The sequence below is a fragment of the Bison bison genome, unplaced genomic scaffold, assembly GCF_000754665.1.
Source record: "Bison bison bison isolate TAMUID 2011002044 unplaced genomic scaffold, Bison_UMD1.0 scf7180017864068, whole genome shotgun sequence".
Classification (NCBI taxonomy): domain Eukaryota; kingdom Metazoa; phylum Chordata; class Mammalia; order Artiodactyla; family Bovidae; genus Bison; species Bison bison.
Window position 1 is genome coordinate 2,667,930 of NW_011494640.1, and position 15,640 is coordinate 2,683,569.

The 15,640-nt window shown below is 43.3% G+C and overlaps 2 protein-coding genes across 10 annotated transcripts in view; one reads left to right on the top strand and one right to left on the bottom strand.

The window, feature by feature from the left end:
* YARS (tyrosyl-tRNA synthetase) overlaps positions 1 to 11,581 on the bottom strand; it is a 32,169-nt gene extending 20,588 nt beyond the window's left edge. Inside the window, exons 1-3 of the mRNA XM_010836924.1 lie at positions 11,367 to 11,581; positions 6,594 to 6,740; positions 6,291 to 6,466 (exon numbers count right to left, since the gene is read on the bottom strand). Of these exons, the coding sequence (XP_010835226.1) occupies positions 6,291 to 6,466; positions 6,594 to 6,740; positions 11,367 to 11,423 (380 nt within the window). The 5' untranslated portion in view covers positions 11,424 to 11,581. The remainder of the gene's footprint in view (positions 1 to 6,290; positions 6,467 to 6,593; positions 6,741 to 11,366) is intronic.
* A 149-nt stretch (positions 11,582 to 11,730) lies between these two features.
* Positions 11,731 to 15,640, top strand: part of S100PBP (S100P binding protein) — a 33,739-nt gene continuing 29,829 nt past the window's right edge. For 2 of the 9 annotated variants that reach the window (XM_010836926.1, XM_010836934.1), the window contains exons 1-2: positions 11,732 to 11,872; positions 14,320 to 14,361. The gene's annotated coding sequence lies outside the window, so the exon portion shown is untranslated. The other 7 variants (XM_010836932.1, XM_010836928.1, XM_010836929.1 and 4 more) reach the window with 7 other exon arrangements.

Sequence of the window (15,640 nt, forward strand, 5' to 3'; positions counted from 1 at the left end):
GTTTGTATCTCTAAACAATGTGCTATAAATATTCTTATACATGTATCCTGGTACATATGTGCAGTTCCTTTATATATGCTTAGGAGTAGAATTTCTGTGTGATAAGTGATTTGCATCTTGAACTTCAGTTCAAGATAATGTCAAACTATTTTCCAAAGTGGCTTTTAATCAATTTTATTACTTAATATTCTCATTATTTAAAGTTTTGCCATTAAAATATTATTCATTTATATTAAAAAATTACTTATTTCTGGTTGCACTGGGTCTTCGTTGCTGCTTGTGGGTTTTCTCTAGTGGAGCGTGGGCTGCTCACTGCAGTGGTTTTTCTTGTTGCAGCTTGAGGGCTCTAGGGTGCTTGGGTTTCAGTACTCGTGGCTCAAGGGCCCTAGAGTGTGCAGGCTCAGTAATTATGGTGCATAGGCTTAGATGCCCCGAGGCATGTGGAATCTTCCTGGACGAGGGATCAAGCTCATGTCCCTTGCATTGGCAGCTAGACACATAACCACTGGAGTACAAGGGAAGCCCAATTTTTGACAACTGGTTTTGCCGTTTTTGACATATAATACTCCTTTGCCACTTAAATTGTTATAAATATCTTCTCCTAGTGGGTGGCTTGTCTTTTTATCTTACTTTTGATGTAGTGAAGGCTTCGATTGTAGTAAAGGTGAATCCATTAATCTTTTCCTGTGATTTGTGTTTTTGGTATGTCTTGTTTAATTCTCCCTAAACCACAATCATAGGACAGTCTTATTATATGTTGTCTTTTAAATGTTTTATAGTTTGGCCTTAACAATTAAATCCTTAATCCACTTGGAATGAAGGGATCGTTTTTCCCCCCAATATGGACAGCTAAATATCTCTGCATCATTTTTTTCTTAAAAAGTTTATTCTTGCTCTGCTGACCTGCACTGCCAGCTCTGTCACATATCAAGTTTCGATATTTGTGAGGACCTATTTCTCAACTCTGCTTCAGTTGTTTATGTTTATTCTGTTCCAGTTGTTTATCCTATCTCCATGCTATATAAATGACAAAGGACCTGGCATCTAGAAAACACAAGGAACTTTATTAAAAAAAGTGAAAAAAAAAATGGGCCAAGACACTTGCATAGACACTTGATTGATAGAAAAGGAAATACAAATGGCAAACAAAAACTTGAAAATAATTTTTTTCAATAAATATTTTCAGGTATTTTGCCTTTACACTTGAATGGTGGTTTGTGTAGGTACAGATTTTTAGGTTGGAAATTCCTTTCCCTCAGAATTTTAATGGCTCTGTTTCATCCCCTTTTAGTTTTCAGGGTCCCTTTGGAGAAGTGCAGAACCATTATGATTGCTATTATTTTGTATGTGACTTTTGTCCCTTTGCATATACTTTTTTGTTCCCAGTGCTTTAAAATTTCAAAATAATGCACTTCAGTGTAGGTTTATTTTCATTCACTGTATTAGGCACTCAATGAGCCCTTTCAGTCTGGAAATTCATATCCTTTAATTGTCCTTACATCGTTTCATTGATGACTTCCTTCCCTCTGAGTCTGTTTTTCGTTTTTCTGGAACACTTACTAACTCAAATATTGTGCCTCTTGGCCTAATACTCTAGTTTTACCTTTTCCTTTTTTCCCACTGTGGTCTGTGAGGCCATGAAAACTACAGTTCAAGTACATACAATTCAAGGAGTTTCCTCAAGGTACGTGTAGTCTTCAGTGTTCCTCTTATCATCTTTTATAGATTTTAAGACATATTTATTTAAACATTTAGCATCTCTGAAACCTAGATGACTATTAAAAATTCAGGCACATTAGATTAATCAGCAGCATTTAAAAAAACATCTTAGATTAACTGAAATACAAACCTCTTTGTGCTCCCACCTTCACTTGGTTCCCGGCCACTGAGTATTCTTGACCAATTTGTCAATCGATTTATTTGAACACTTGTGTTCATTGCTCAGCCGTGTCTGACTCTTTGCGACCCCATGGACTGACTGAATACCGGAGTTGGGGCTTCCCAGGTGGCGCTAGTGGTAAAGAACTTGCCTGCTAAAGCAGGAGACCTGGGTTTGATCCCTGGGTTGGGAAGATCCCCTGGAGAAGGAAATGGCAACCCGCTCCAGTACTCTTGCCTGGAGAATCCCATGGATGGAGGAGCCAGGCAGGCTACAGTCCATGGGGCTGCAAACAGTTGAACATGACTGAAGTGACTTTGCACACACACATGCATGCATGCACGCCTATTGTTACCAGATTAAATTGTGATTTAAAAAAAAAAGAATACTGGGTAGCCATTCCCTTTTCCAGGGGATCTTCCCAACCCAGGGACTGAATCCGGGTCTCCTGCCTTGCAGGCAGATTCTTTACTGTCTGAGCCACTAGGGAAGCCCAAATTTGAGCATTTAGAAGGCTTAAAAAATATATTATCCAGCATTTAAAAAAACACTTTTCAGCAGGAAGGTTGATCAGAGTACCTAGTCTGTCAGATTGCTGGAAACAAAAGTTCTTATCCATAACTTAATCATGCTTAAAGCTTTTTTGTCCATTTCTGAGCTGCATTCTAGGTGAATTTTCTAGTACAGGCAGACCTCATTTTACTGCACTTCACTTTACTGTGCCTCAGATACTGTTTGTTAAAAATTGAAGGGTTTCTTCTGTGGCAACTTTTCGGCACATGAAGCAAGTCTACTGGTGCCATTTTTCCAACAGTGTTTGTTCCTTTCATGTCTGTGTCACATTTTGGTTAACTCTTGCAATATTTCAAATTTCTTCACTATTGTCATACGTGATCTTTCATGTTACAAGCATACCTTGAGAATACTGTGGGTTCAGTTCCAGATGACCACAAGGAAATGAATATTGCAATAAAGTAAGTCATATAAAGTTTTGGTTCCCTAGTGCATATTCAAGTTATATTTATACTATGCTGCATTCTATTAAGTGTGCAATAGCATTATGCCTAAAAACTGTACATACCTGAAAACTAAAATGTACATGCCTTAGTAAATACATGCTAAAAAATGCTAACCATCATCTGAGCCTTCATCAAACTATAATTTTTTTGCGATAGTAACATCAATAGGGGTTTTGTTAACTTCAGACTTCATGAGGTTTAAGAGAAAAGAAGCCATAACATTAAAGTGCAAGGTGAAGAAGCAGGTGCTGATACAGAAGCTGCAGCAAGTCATCTAGAAGATCTAGATAAGAAAATTAGCGAAGGTGGCTCCATCAAACAACAGGTTTTCAGTGCAGACGAAACACCTTATATTGGAAGAAGATGCCATCTAGGACTTCCATAGCTAGAGAAAAGTCAGTGCCAGACTGCAAAGCGTCAAGGACAGGGTGACTGTCTTGTTAGGGGGAATACAGTTAACAACTTTACGTTGAAGCTAATGCTCATTCATCATTTCAAAAATCCAAGGCCCTTAAGAATTATGTTAAATCTATTTTGCCTGTCCTCTATAAATGGAACAACAAAACCTGGATGAAAGCACATCTGTTTACAGCATGGTTTACTGAATATTTTAAGCCCACACCATCCTTATGGCAGAAAGTGAAGAGGAACTAAAGAGCTTCTTGATGAAGGTGAAAGAGGAGAGTGAAAAAGCTGGCTTAAAACTCAACATTCAAAAAACCAAGATCATGGCATCCAGTCCCACCATTTCATGGCAAATGGGGAAACAATGACGGACTTTATTCTTTTGGGCTCCAAAAACACTGCAGATGGTGACTGCAGCCACGAAATTAAAAGACGCTTGTTCCTTGGAAGAAAAGCTATGGCAAACCTAGGCAGCATATTAAAAAGCACAGACATTATTTTGTAGACAAAGGTCTGCGTGGTCAAAGCCATGGTTTTTCCAATAGTCACGTATGGATGTGAGAGCTGGACCATAAAGAAGGCTGAGCTCTGAAGAATTGAGCCTTGTGAACCGTGGTGTTGGAGAAGACTCTTGAGAGTCCCTTGGACTGCAAGGAGATCAAACCAGTCAAGCCTAAAGGAAATCAGTCCTGAATACTCACTGGAAGGACTGATGCTGAAGCTGAAGCTCCATTCTTTGGCCACCTGATGTGAAGAACTGACTCACTGGAAAAGACCCTGACACTAGGAGAGACTGAGGCAGGAGGAGAAGGGGACGACAGAAGACGAGATGCTTGGATGGTAGGGTGGTGTCACCGATTCAATGGACATGAGTTTGAGCGAGCTCTGGGAGATGGTGAAGGACAGGGAAGCCTGGCATGCTGCAGTCTGTGGGATCACAAAGAGTGGGATACAACTGAGCAACTGAACAACAAAAACTCAGAAAAAGATTCTTTTCAAAACATTACTGCTCATTGACAATGCATCTGGTCATCCAAGAGCTCTGATTGAGGTGTACAATGAGATTGGCATTATTTTCATGCCTGCTAACACAATATCCATTCTGCAGCCTGTGGCTCAAACAGTAATTTCAACATTAAAGTCTCATAATTTTAGAAATGCAACAAAACTTGTCATTCATGGGAAGTGGGCAAAATATCAACATTACAAGGATTTGGAAGAAATTGCTTCCAATTTTCACAGGTGGAAGTGAAGGGTTCAAAACTTCAGTGAAGGAAGTAACTGTAGATATAATGGAAAGAGCAAGAGAACTAGAATTAGCAGTGGAACCCAAACTGCTGCAATCTCATGATAAAACTTAAATGGATGAGAAGTTGCTTCTTATGGATGAGCAGAGAAAGTGGATTCTTGAGATAGAAACTACTCCTGGTGGAGATGCAATGGAGACTGTTGAAAAGACAACCAAAGATTTAGAATATTGTATCAACTTAGTTGATGAAGCAGTGGCAGGGTTTGAGAGGACTAATTGCGACTTTGAAAGAAGTTCTGCTGTGGGTAAAATGCTATCACAAGGCATCACAAATTACAGAGAAATTGTTTGTGAAAGACTTAATTGATGTGACAAACTCCATTGTTGTCTTAAGAAACTGCCATAGTCATCACAACCTTTGGCGACCACCACCCTGATCGGTTGCCATTCATCAACACTGAGGAGAGACCCTCCACCAGCTAAAAAATTATGACTCACCAAGGGCTCAGATGATGGTTAGCATTTTTTAACAACACAGTATTTCTGAATTAAGGCACACACACTGCTTTTTTAGACATAATGCTATTGCACACTTAACAGACTATAGTACTGCATAAACATAACTTTTATTTATTATTTTTGTCCACACGTAGTTGCAGCATGCAGAACTTCCCTGACCAGGGATTGAACCCATTCCCCCTGTAGTGGAAGCAGGGAGTATTAACCACTGGACCACCAGGGAAGTCCAACACATATTTTCATATATTTTTATATGCACTAGGAAATTAAAATATTCATGTGACTCACTTTATTGTGACATTCCCTTTACTGAGGTGGTCTAGAACCAAACCTGCGATATCTCTGAGGTATACGCTTTATTTAAAACTCTACATGTCCAACAGTGGGGAATATAAAGAAAATTACGTTAGATGAAATAAAAATCAACTTGTAAGCAAGAGATCTGAGTTCACATCATGGCCTTTACACTTACTAGCTGCATGAACTTGGGAAAGTTAAATCTGAATCCCTTTCCGTATCTGTGAAATAGGATAGAACAATGCTTACCTTTTAAAAAGTTGGTCTAAGGGTTTAAATGTAAAAGTGACCATTATAGAGATACATGGCTTATTTGAAAGATTAAAAAAATAACGTGGAGACTATGAGGCAGTGGGCAGGGAGGATTACTTAGGAAACTGGAAGCTAAAAAATTAGGGCACAGGGACTTTCCTGGCGGTCCAGTGGCTGAGACTCCGTAATCCCAATGGAGGGACCCGGGTTCGATTTCTGATCGGGGAACTAAATCCGGCATGCCACAACTAAAGATCCTGCATGCTGCAACTAAGACCTGGCAGAGCCTAATAAGTAATTTTTTAAAAATTAGAGCAAAAAATTATATGAATGCTGATGTTACAAATGTGATTTTTTTTCACATTTCTTTTATTACTATTTGCTGAGTCTGGAAAGAGAAAGGGAGGCTGCCACTTTCCCATATGCTGTGAGGTCTACAAGGCCAAAGACTTTGTTGTGGTGACTTTTATATTCCCAGCAAATAGTATGGTACCTAGGCATTTACTAGTCAGTAGATTTTTGATAGATGAATTAAAAGGACAAAGTGTATACAATTTTCAATGGTTCTTAACAAGGAGAGCCCAGCACCTTCGAATCCAAATTTAGAGTGCCTTGACTCCCCAGGCGGTAACTAGAAGCACCAGACCCGCGAGGAGGGTGGAGCACTTACTTGCTGAGCTGGTAATCAGTGCCTTTGATGAACCTGAGCTTCTCTAAGGGCACCCCAATGCTCTCCAGCATTGCCTTGATCACATTCTCATAATAGCTGGTTCGAAGTTCTAGAAGCTCCCACGGAGCCTTCATGTTATCCAGGTATGCGTGCAGGTCCGCAAACAGAATCGTTACCTGGACAGAAAAGATAAAAGGGGTCACCAAAATGTGAATTTGTTCAAGTACCTCCAAACAAGCGAGTAAGTCTCTCTTTTGGCCGTTGCTCAAGGGCAACTGCTCGGTTTATAATATTAGTTCTTACCTCACATCCTGCTTTCAGGAAGTCTGCGATCTTAGACATGGGCACAAAGTAAGCCACATGTGGCTTGCCTGTAGTTGCTGTCCCCCAGTAAACTTTAAGTTCCCGCTCCTTCAGTATCTCCTTCAGCTTCTCTTCCCCGAGAACCTCCTGTAGTGGAAGCAGAAGAGCTGCTTTAATGGCAGTGTCCCACCTCACTCAACCCAATAACCTCAGATACGCAGATTATACCACCCTAACGGCAGAAGGCAAAGAGGAACTAAAGAACTTCTTGATGAAGGTGAAAGAAGAGTAAAAAAGTTGGCTTAAAACCCAATATTCAAAAAACGAAGATCATGGCATCCGGTCCCACTGCTGCTGCTGCTGCTGCTAAGTCGCTTCAGTTGTCCAGTCCCACTACTTCAAGGCAAATAGATGGAGGAAAAAAATGGAAACAGTGACAGACTCTGTTTCCTTGGGCTCCAAAATCACTGCAGTGATCACTCCAAAGTGACTGCAGCCATGAAATTAAAAGATGCTCCTTGGAAGAAAAGTTATGACAAACCTAGACTGCGTATTAAAAAGCAGAGACATCACTTTGCTGACATAGTCAAGGCTATGGCTTTTCCAGCAGTCATATACAAACATGAGAGTCAGACTGTAAAGAAGGCTGAGTGCCGAAGAACTGAGGCTTTCAAACTGTGGTGCTAAAGACTCTTCAGAGTCCCTTGTACAGCAATGAGATCCAGTCAATCCTAAAGGAAATCAATCCTGAGTATTCATTGGAAGGACTGATACTGAAACTCCAATCAATCCTTTGCCACCTGATTCGAAGAGCCAATTCCTGGAAAAGACCCTGATGCTAGGAAAGATTGAGGGCAGGAGGAGAAGGGGGCGACAGAGGAGGAGACAGTTGGATGGCATCACCGACTCAAAGGACATGACTTTGAGCAAATTCTGGGAGATAGTGAAGACAGGGAAGCCTGGCATGCTGCAGTCTATGGGGTCCCAAAGAGTCAGCCACAAATGAGTAACCAAACAACACCTGCTCATCCTTTACCCTGTGACAAGGAAAACAAAGGTACGTTTCACTGAGTCCAGACTCAGAGTTAGCAGGGAGGTCTAGCCAGGCTCTCAGCGCTGAGTGAGAACCAAAGGAAGCTGGTGCTGGTGCTAGTACCACTCTGGTGTAATGACAGTGACTTTAGGGAAACGGAGACTGTCCCTAACCGTATCTTCCCCTCCAACTACCTTCAGCTCATGCTCCTTCCTTTCACAGCCAGTTTCTTGAAAGGTGTCTCTTCTGCTCTCCATTCCTTATCTCCCATTCCAGTCTGAATTCCACACAGCATCACACAACTGAAAATGCTCTTGGTAAGATCATAGATGGCCTCCAAGTTGCTAAATTGAATGAATACTTTTTAGTCCTCACTTCATGGAAATCTCTTTGGGTTTCCTCTATTTTACTCTTAGTTTTCCTCCTACTTCTCTGGCTTCTGTCTTTCAGATTTCTTTGCAGCTATTTGTCTTCCTAATTATTTAAATGTTAGCAATCCTTGGGGCCTATCTCTTTTTACTCTACATTCTCCGTAACTGATCCTCTTCAGTTGCTTCAATTACTACTTATGAGCTGTGCTGTGTGCTGTGCTTAGTCGCTCAGTGTCCGAGTCTTCGAGACCCCATGGACTGTAGCCCGCCAAGCTCCTCTGTCCATGGGGATTCTCCAGGCAAGAATACTGGAATGGGTTGCCATGCCCTCCTCCAGGGGAATCTTCCCAACTCAGGGATTGAACCCAGGTCTCCCCAGTAACTACCAAATCTTCTGCTCACACCTATATAGAACATGTACTTGTTATCAACCCAGTTAATTCAATCACATGTTCAAAATTAAACTCACGCTTTCACCTTTCTCCTTCACTCCCCAGGCATCTTTTTGACTTACAGTTTCACCCCTAGTGCAGTAAATGGTACTGAGTTGCAAAAGTTACTCTCAAACAGCTCTTAAGTCCTCCTACTTCTTTCCACCTTTACACAACCAACGAAGTCTTGGCCATCATTAGATCACACCAAGGTAACTGTAATAGCTTAACAGGTCCCCCAAATCTATTCGTTTTCTTCAATCCACACCGCAAAAGGAAGCCAGAGAGGTCTTCAGAACAAAATTCAATTAACTCATTTGCCTATTTAAATGGTTTATTTAATAATTTCCTTTGCCCTAAGACAATATTAGAAAAATCCTAATAGGCTACTGAAAGTGAAAGTTTGCTCAGTCGTGTCCGACTCTTTGAGACCCCATGGACTATACAGTCCATGGAATTCTCCAGGCCGGAATACTGGAGTGGTTAGCCTTTCCCTTCTCCAGGGGATATTCCCAACCCAGGGACTGAACCCAGGTCTCCTGCATTGCAGGCAGATTCTTCACCGCTGAGCCACCAGGGAAGCCCAATAGGCTAGTATGCTGTGACAAGAGATTTTAGTGTTTCTTCAGGTGATGGTTTGGGGAAACTATTGGAAGTCATGAAAGACAAAAATTGTTTTGCTGGTTTAATATCTATTAGCAGGACTTGTTAAAATCGTATGTTCCAAGCCAGTTGCGAGGCTGATCCTGCATCCTTCAAGCCCCTGACTATGCAGACACTTGGAGTTTTTACTACTCAAAAAAGGTCGTATCACTTAATCTTTAAAACCTGAGTAAATCAATGCTACTAGCTTTGTGTGTTGTTTCTCCCTAACCTCTCCTTATGGAGAGAGGCTAGGAAACAAAGAATCTGGCTAAGGCGAAGCATGCAAGAATCTCTGGTTAAGATGAAGTTATGAGAATGGGACTTCTCTGGTTCAGTGGTTAAGACCCCATGCTTCCACTGCAAGGGACGTGGGTTCAATATCTGGTTGGAAAAAAATCCCACATGCTGTGTGGTGTGGACAAAAAAAAAAAGATCAAGTTATGAGTGAAAATAACTCAAAGGTCCATAAACTGACAAACGGAGAAATAAAATGTAGTATATTCATATAAAAGTAGTATTAGTTGCTCAATTGTGTCCAACTCTTTGTGACCCCATGGACTGTAGCTTGCCAGGCACCTCTGTCCATGGAATTCTCCAGGCAAGAATACTGAAGTGGGTTGCCATACCCTTCTCCAGGGGATCTTTCCGATCCAGGAATCCAATATATAATGGGATATTATTCAGCTGTAATAAGCAACAGAGTTCTGGTAAGTGTAACAACATGGATGAAACATGGAAACATTAAGCTTAGTGAAAGAAGCTAGACATAAAAGTCCACATACTGTGATTCCATTTATATGAAATGCCTAGAATAGGCAAATTAGAGACAGAAAGCAGATCAGTGGTTCCATAGGACTGGGGAGAGGCGAAGACTGAACAGTGATTAGTAATAAGTACAGGCTATTTTTGATGAAGAAAATGCTCTGGAATTAAATAATGATGGTAATTGAACACCATATGACTACATCAAAACTCACTGACCCACACACTTTAAAAGGGTGGATTTTATGGTATGTGAATTGTATCTTATAAAAAGAGAAAAACTGCCTTCAGAATAAACCCCACTGTCAAACATCGCCAACACCACCCTCATGACCTGGTCTTTGCCTGCTCCTCCTAAACAAACTAGAAAAATGTACCATATTGTCAGATTGTGATCAGTTCTATGGAGAAATAACAAAAAAAGGTAGAGTAAATATCTATACCATAAAGTTGGAGAAGGCAATGGCAACCCACTTCAGTACTCTTGCCTGGAAAATCCCATGGACAGAGGGGCCTGGTAGGCTGCAGTCCATGAGGTCACTAGGAGTCGGACACGACTGAGCAACTTCACTTTCACTTTTCACTTTCATGCACTGGAGAAGGAAATGGCAACCCACTCCAGTGATCTTGCCTGGAGAATCCCAGGGACAGAGAGCCCGGTGGGCTGCCGTCTATGGGGTCGCACAGAGTCGGATACGACTGAAGCGACTTAGCAGCAGCAGCAGCAAGGGATGAGGCAGTTTTGGTGGCAGGGGTTTGTTATTTAAATAAAGGCCACAGATGATGTGACAACAGAGGCCTGAGAGAGTCAAGAGAATGAGCAATGTAAATATTTTCTAAGTGCTTGATCTGCACTTTGCTTCCTTTACTCCAACTTAGCCTTCTCTCAGAACCACAGAGTTCTTTCTCCCCTCTGGCTCTTGACCTGGGTTCCCTCTATTCTACCTGATGCGTTTTTAACCCCCATTATCCTGGTTAACTTTTACTACTGCAGTTTCTGGAACCAGCAAAACATAGGTAAAGTGAAGAGGTGATCCGTATCCCTCAGGGCAGTTTAGAGGTTATTTCTCAGCCTTCCCTGAACACTCTCCGCAGCCTTCCTCCTAACTTCCTTTTAATAAAGATCTCCGCGTAAAGCACCTTTCAGCACTAGTTTCGACTTAATTAAATGTCTGGATCCTGGGTCCTTGCAAACGTCTGATTTCCTCCAGACATGCTCTGGGAGGGTAGGGTCCTGACGTACCCCCCAGCACCTTAGCACCGCGCCTGGCACATAATAGGGTGGGTGGCGTGGATTCAAAGCCTGGCTCAACACAAGTAATGGCACTCAGGAAGTGTGACTACTGTGATTTCTGTAGTGATGGATTGACTGACCGACCGGCAGCAGGGACTGCAATCTCTCTCCGAGCTGCCTCGGCGCGGAATCCCGGGTCCCCACCTCTTACTTAGGACCCCGTAAGAGGTGCTAAGGATCACTTGGACCTCCGGCCCCCAGTCCCCCAACCGCGCACTTTCAACCCCGAAGCCCGACCTGCAGGTTCCGGGTGATAAGGCTTAGCTTCTCTTCAGGGCTCAGAGAGTCCCCCATGGCTCTGTCGCTGCAGTCTCCAGCGGTTAGCCCGGCACCCAGGCCCCTTTCTCGGTCGCAGCCGCCGCCGCTGCCGCGTGCCGGAAACTGTCACGCGGGTCCAGGTTAGGTTGCATCAGCTCAACTCGTCGCTCGGCTTGATCCGCCTGCACCCTTCTCCTCCTACCAGCAGCCAGGAACAGCCAAGTGTCGAGCGGGTCGATGAAACGAAAAGGGATGGAGCCCGTAGGTGGGGGTAGGCGGTGTGGAGGGCGGGGTTTCGGCGCCTGCGCCGGGCGCAACCCTCTGAGAGGCGGGGCGGTTTCCTGCCAATCATTGCCTGTTTGCCCTCCCCCTGGCGCTGGCCCGGCACCCTCGGGGTAGGGGAGGTCGGGGAGGGGGCGATAAGATGGCGCAGGGGGCGGAGTGATGCGCAGTCGTTCGCCTAGGCTTTGGCCGGGCTTCCGGAGGTGAACAGCTGAGGGAGGAGCGGTGGTCGGCGAGCCTCGGCTGGGAGGGGGAGGGGGGCGCCTGTTGCTTCTCCAGAGGGCCGCGCATGCCGTCCGCCCCGTTGAGGGGTTGAGGCCTTCACCCTGCTGGGAGAAGGGCTCGTTTTCGTTTCTGAGGTGATGGCGGCGGGAGGGGGGAGTGTCTGTGCCCCCGCCCCCCATTCACGTCGGCGGACGGTAGATGCCCCTCACCCTGCCCAGGCAAAGGGTGCCGTCTGGTTACCCGAGAGGGGCGAACGACGTCCGTTTTCTGTGCCCGGTGGGGGTGGGGAGGTGGCGGTGGGGGTTGCCTCTGTCCCCTGCCCCAAGGCGGGGAGGGTGTTGCTAGGCAAAAAATTGCTGTCTTTCCGGCCGCGCCTTGCGGGCGGGTAGGCAGCGAAGAGAGGGTGGCCCGCCCCAGGGGAGAGTGGAGGTGTGGGACGGGCAGCCATCCGCAGGGTGAGGGTGTACCGCGCCGCTCTGCTGAGGGGCTGCTTTGGCTCCTGCTGGGGAATGGGAAGCAAGCCCCGAGCTGCTCCCGCCTTCCGCGGAGAGGCGGGAATTCTTGGTCTTTGGGGGAGGAGGGGAGTGCGAAGGCCCTGCCCGCAGGGCAGTGCAGTACGGCGCCTATAGAGCTTCTTAGGGAGAGCTGGGGGCGACCAAGCCGTATCCTGCGTTGGGCGAACTGCGATCAAGCACTCGAGGATCGGAGGTGCCACCAGTTCCTTCCAGGGCAGGAGAGCGGGCACCTGGCACCGCCTGGTGGGCCCGGGAGAGGAAGTAATTGAATTGCCCATCTGCTGCCCCAACCTAATTTCCAGTTTGATGGGTTTGTTAGAGGCTTCAAGCTTTAGCAATCCTGTCTAAATCATTTAAAAAACATTTTCTTTTTAAAAAGAAACCTGTTGCTTCGGCTGAGTAGTATTTGGTTTCTGTGGGAGGAAAGTCCTGGCACCCTTATCTAAGTGAGCCGTTACCTAAAGCAGAGATTTGCAGCCCGAGTTGTTTTTCTTTCCTGCAGTGTCTGCAGAATTCTTACAGATAATTGCAGTTCAGTTTAATTTCGCTTAAACTTTATGCCCGTTTCATGGAGTGATAAAGGCTACCGAGTGTCTTTAATGCTGTATGTCTCACACGTATTGCACATAGGAAAGGTTGGAAATCAAAGCTCAAAGATCAATGGGTCTTTTGGAAATAATCCTTGCCCTTGGCCAAACCTGTCAGATCCAGCTTGGTAATGGTCTTGGTTTTAGAGCCTTGAAAGGGGTATGAGGTTGTGTTTGGTGTTGCAGTTTTAGTGGCCTGAATAATATAAGGCTTTGTGTTTTAAGGCAATAGGTTTTCTTAGGTACGATAAAAATAGAAAGGGAGCTAGTTTCTGAGGTTGCAACCAGGTTAGAGAACAGAGCGAGGGGGTGGTAAACTGAAGTGTGAAGAAGGGGGTGGACAGATGAGAGAGACATGGAAGGACAGAATAGGGTCACAGAGAATTAAGAGAGAAACGGGAGATGGGAAATATATTTTTCCTTTAAAAATACGATTTTCATATTTTATTAAAATTTTTTTTTTTTGGTGGTGGCATGTGGGATCTTAGTTTCCTAACCAGGTTTTGAACCCCGAGCCCCCTGCTTTGGGAGCATGGAGTCTTAACCACTGGATTGCTAGGGAAGTCCCAGGAACTTCGTATTTAAGATTACTACAAAGCAAGTGCCAGGAAAGGCAGGTGATGGTAGAATGGCAGACAGGCAAATACTAAGGCCGTCTTTGTGGAACTTCACTTTATTATCTTTTACATTGTGCCTGTAGTATGCTAAGTGCTTTTGTATTCATAATCTCATTTATAATTCTTACAACAACCTTATGAGGTAGGTACTATGATGGTCCCTATTTTACTTGAGAGGACATTTGAAACTTCAAAATGTAATCATTGTTTCCCCACTGGCTTCTTAATTTTAAAATGGTTTTATTAGTAAATATTTCAAACATATAAAAGTTACAGTTACACCATATAACATAATAATGAGTACTATTAAACCCCCACTCAGCTTTATTGTTTTAGGTCTTTTCCTGTTAGTGATTTTTAAAGAAATAAAACATCACAAAAAGAATTGAAGCTACTCACGCCCCCTTACCATTCCTCTTCCCTCCTTACCACCAGAAGTAATCACTATCTTGAAATGGCATGTTTTTATAATTTTATAATATATCCATGTTTGTATCCATACACAGTTTACGTTATTGTTTTTTTAGCAAATTGCTAGAAATAAAAGATGGGAATCTGTAGATTAAAATACAAGATTTATCAGCTGACTTTAATGTGTGGACCTTACTTGGATACTGTTTTTGTTTTTTTTTTAAATTTGACATTTTAAAAATAGCTGGAAATATGAACTGGATATTTTATGATAAGGAATTTTTGTTATTTACAGATGAAATGATGTGATGCCTGGGATTTGCTTCAAAATAATCTGGTAAAGGGGAAAGTGGATGGGGCAAGATTAGCAACGGGTTGATAGTTGTTGGGGCTGGGCGATGGGTATGTGGGTATTCATTATTACGTTGTTTTTGCATATGTTTTCAATTATTATAAAAAAAATTTTAATGAGGTAATAAAATTGTGAAGAGAATGATTTGTGCAAGTTAAATATATGTTTATGATATTGTTTTGCATGCTAAGAGCATACAAATTTATTTATTTATTTATTTTTTTAAGAGCATACAAATTTAGAGCAAAGTTAGACCTATTGGAGCATTCTGTGAGGAAAGCTCAGAAGAGCTGGCTCTGTGCCTCTGGATGTCATGTGGCAAAGGAATTGGGGCTTTCGGTGGCTATGGAGACTGTTGGTCCTGTGTGTGCACAGTAAAGTTAGCAAGCAATGATTTTTTTTCCCATTGAGGTTTGACCACATTCACAGGTCATTCCTACATTCTTCCATTCCACTTGGGAAATCAAGCAGAGCCTGTGCGTAATACAGTGGCTTAAATCATTTTTGCCAAGGGACTACAAGCCCTCTTTGATGTCTGCATCCTTCATAGTATATTAGAGTTACTGAATGTAGAAGATTGCCATTTGCTGACTGACTCTGGGCAAGTCTATCACAAGGATGGTAGAAAAAGCAAGAAAAAACATTGCCTTTGAAGTTAGACTTGGGTTTGGATCCTTGTTCTAGCATATTAGCTCTGTATACTCGGTACCTTAAATGCCTCTGAACTTTAGTTTCCCAAGAGTGAAAATGTATCGAATTCTTCATTTGGTTAAGCAAGTGCTTGGACTAGACCCTTTGTTTTTTGGTTTTTTTGGCTGCATCGCACAATGTGTGGGATCCCATGCTCCCTCCAGTGGAAGCCCTCTGCAGTGGAAGCCCCCTGCAGTGGAAGCGCAGAATCCTTACCTGACTGGACTGCCTGGGAACTCCCAGAACTAGACTTTTGGAAGGAGTAGGACGGTGGTAGTGACTTCTCAGAAAATGGCTACTTAACCCCAGTGTCTGTCATACTTGTGCTTGATAAGCACAAACTTTATTAAGTAAAGGAAACATTTTTCAAAAGTAAACCTTTTTTCTATTGCTGCCTGAAGAAATAACTTTACTCTATAACCCAGTCACTGGGCAGAAAAATTACTTTTTTCTTCATAGAGACACCTGCTTCAGTGCCTAGAGTGTGTGTTCAGTCACTCAACTGTGTCCAGCTGTTTGTGGCCCCATGGTCTATAGCCCGCCATAGAGTGTGTGTTCAGTCACTCAACTGTGT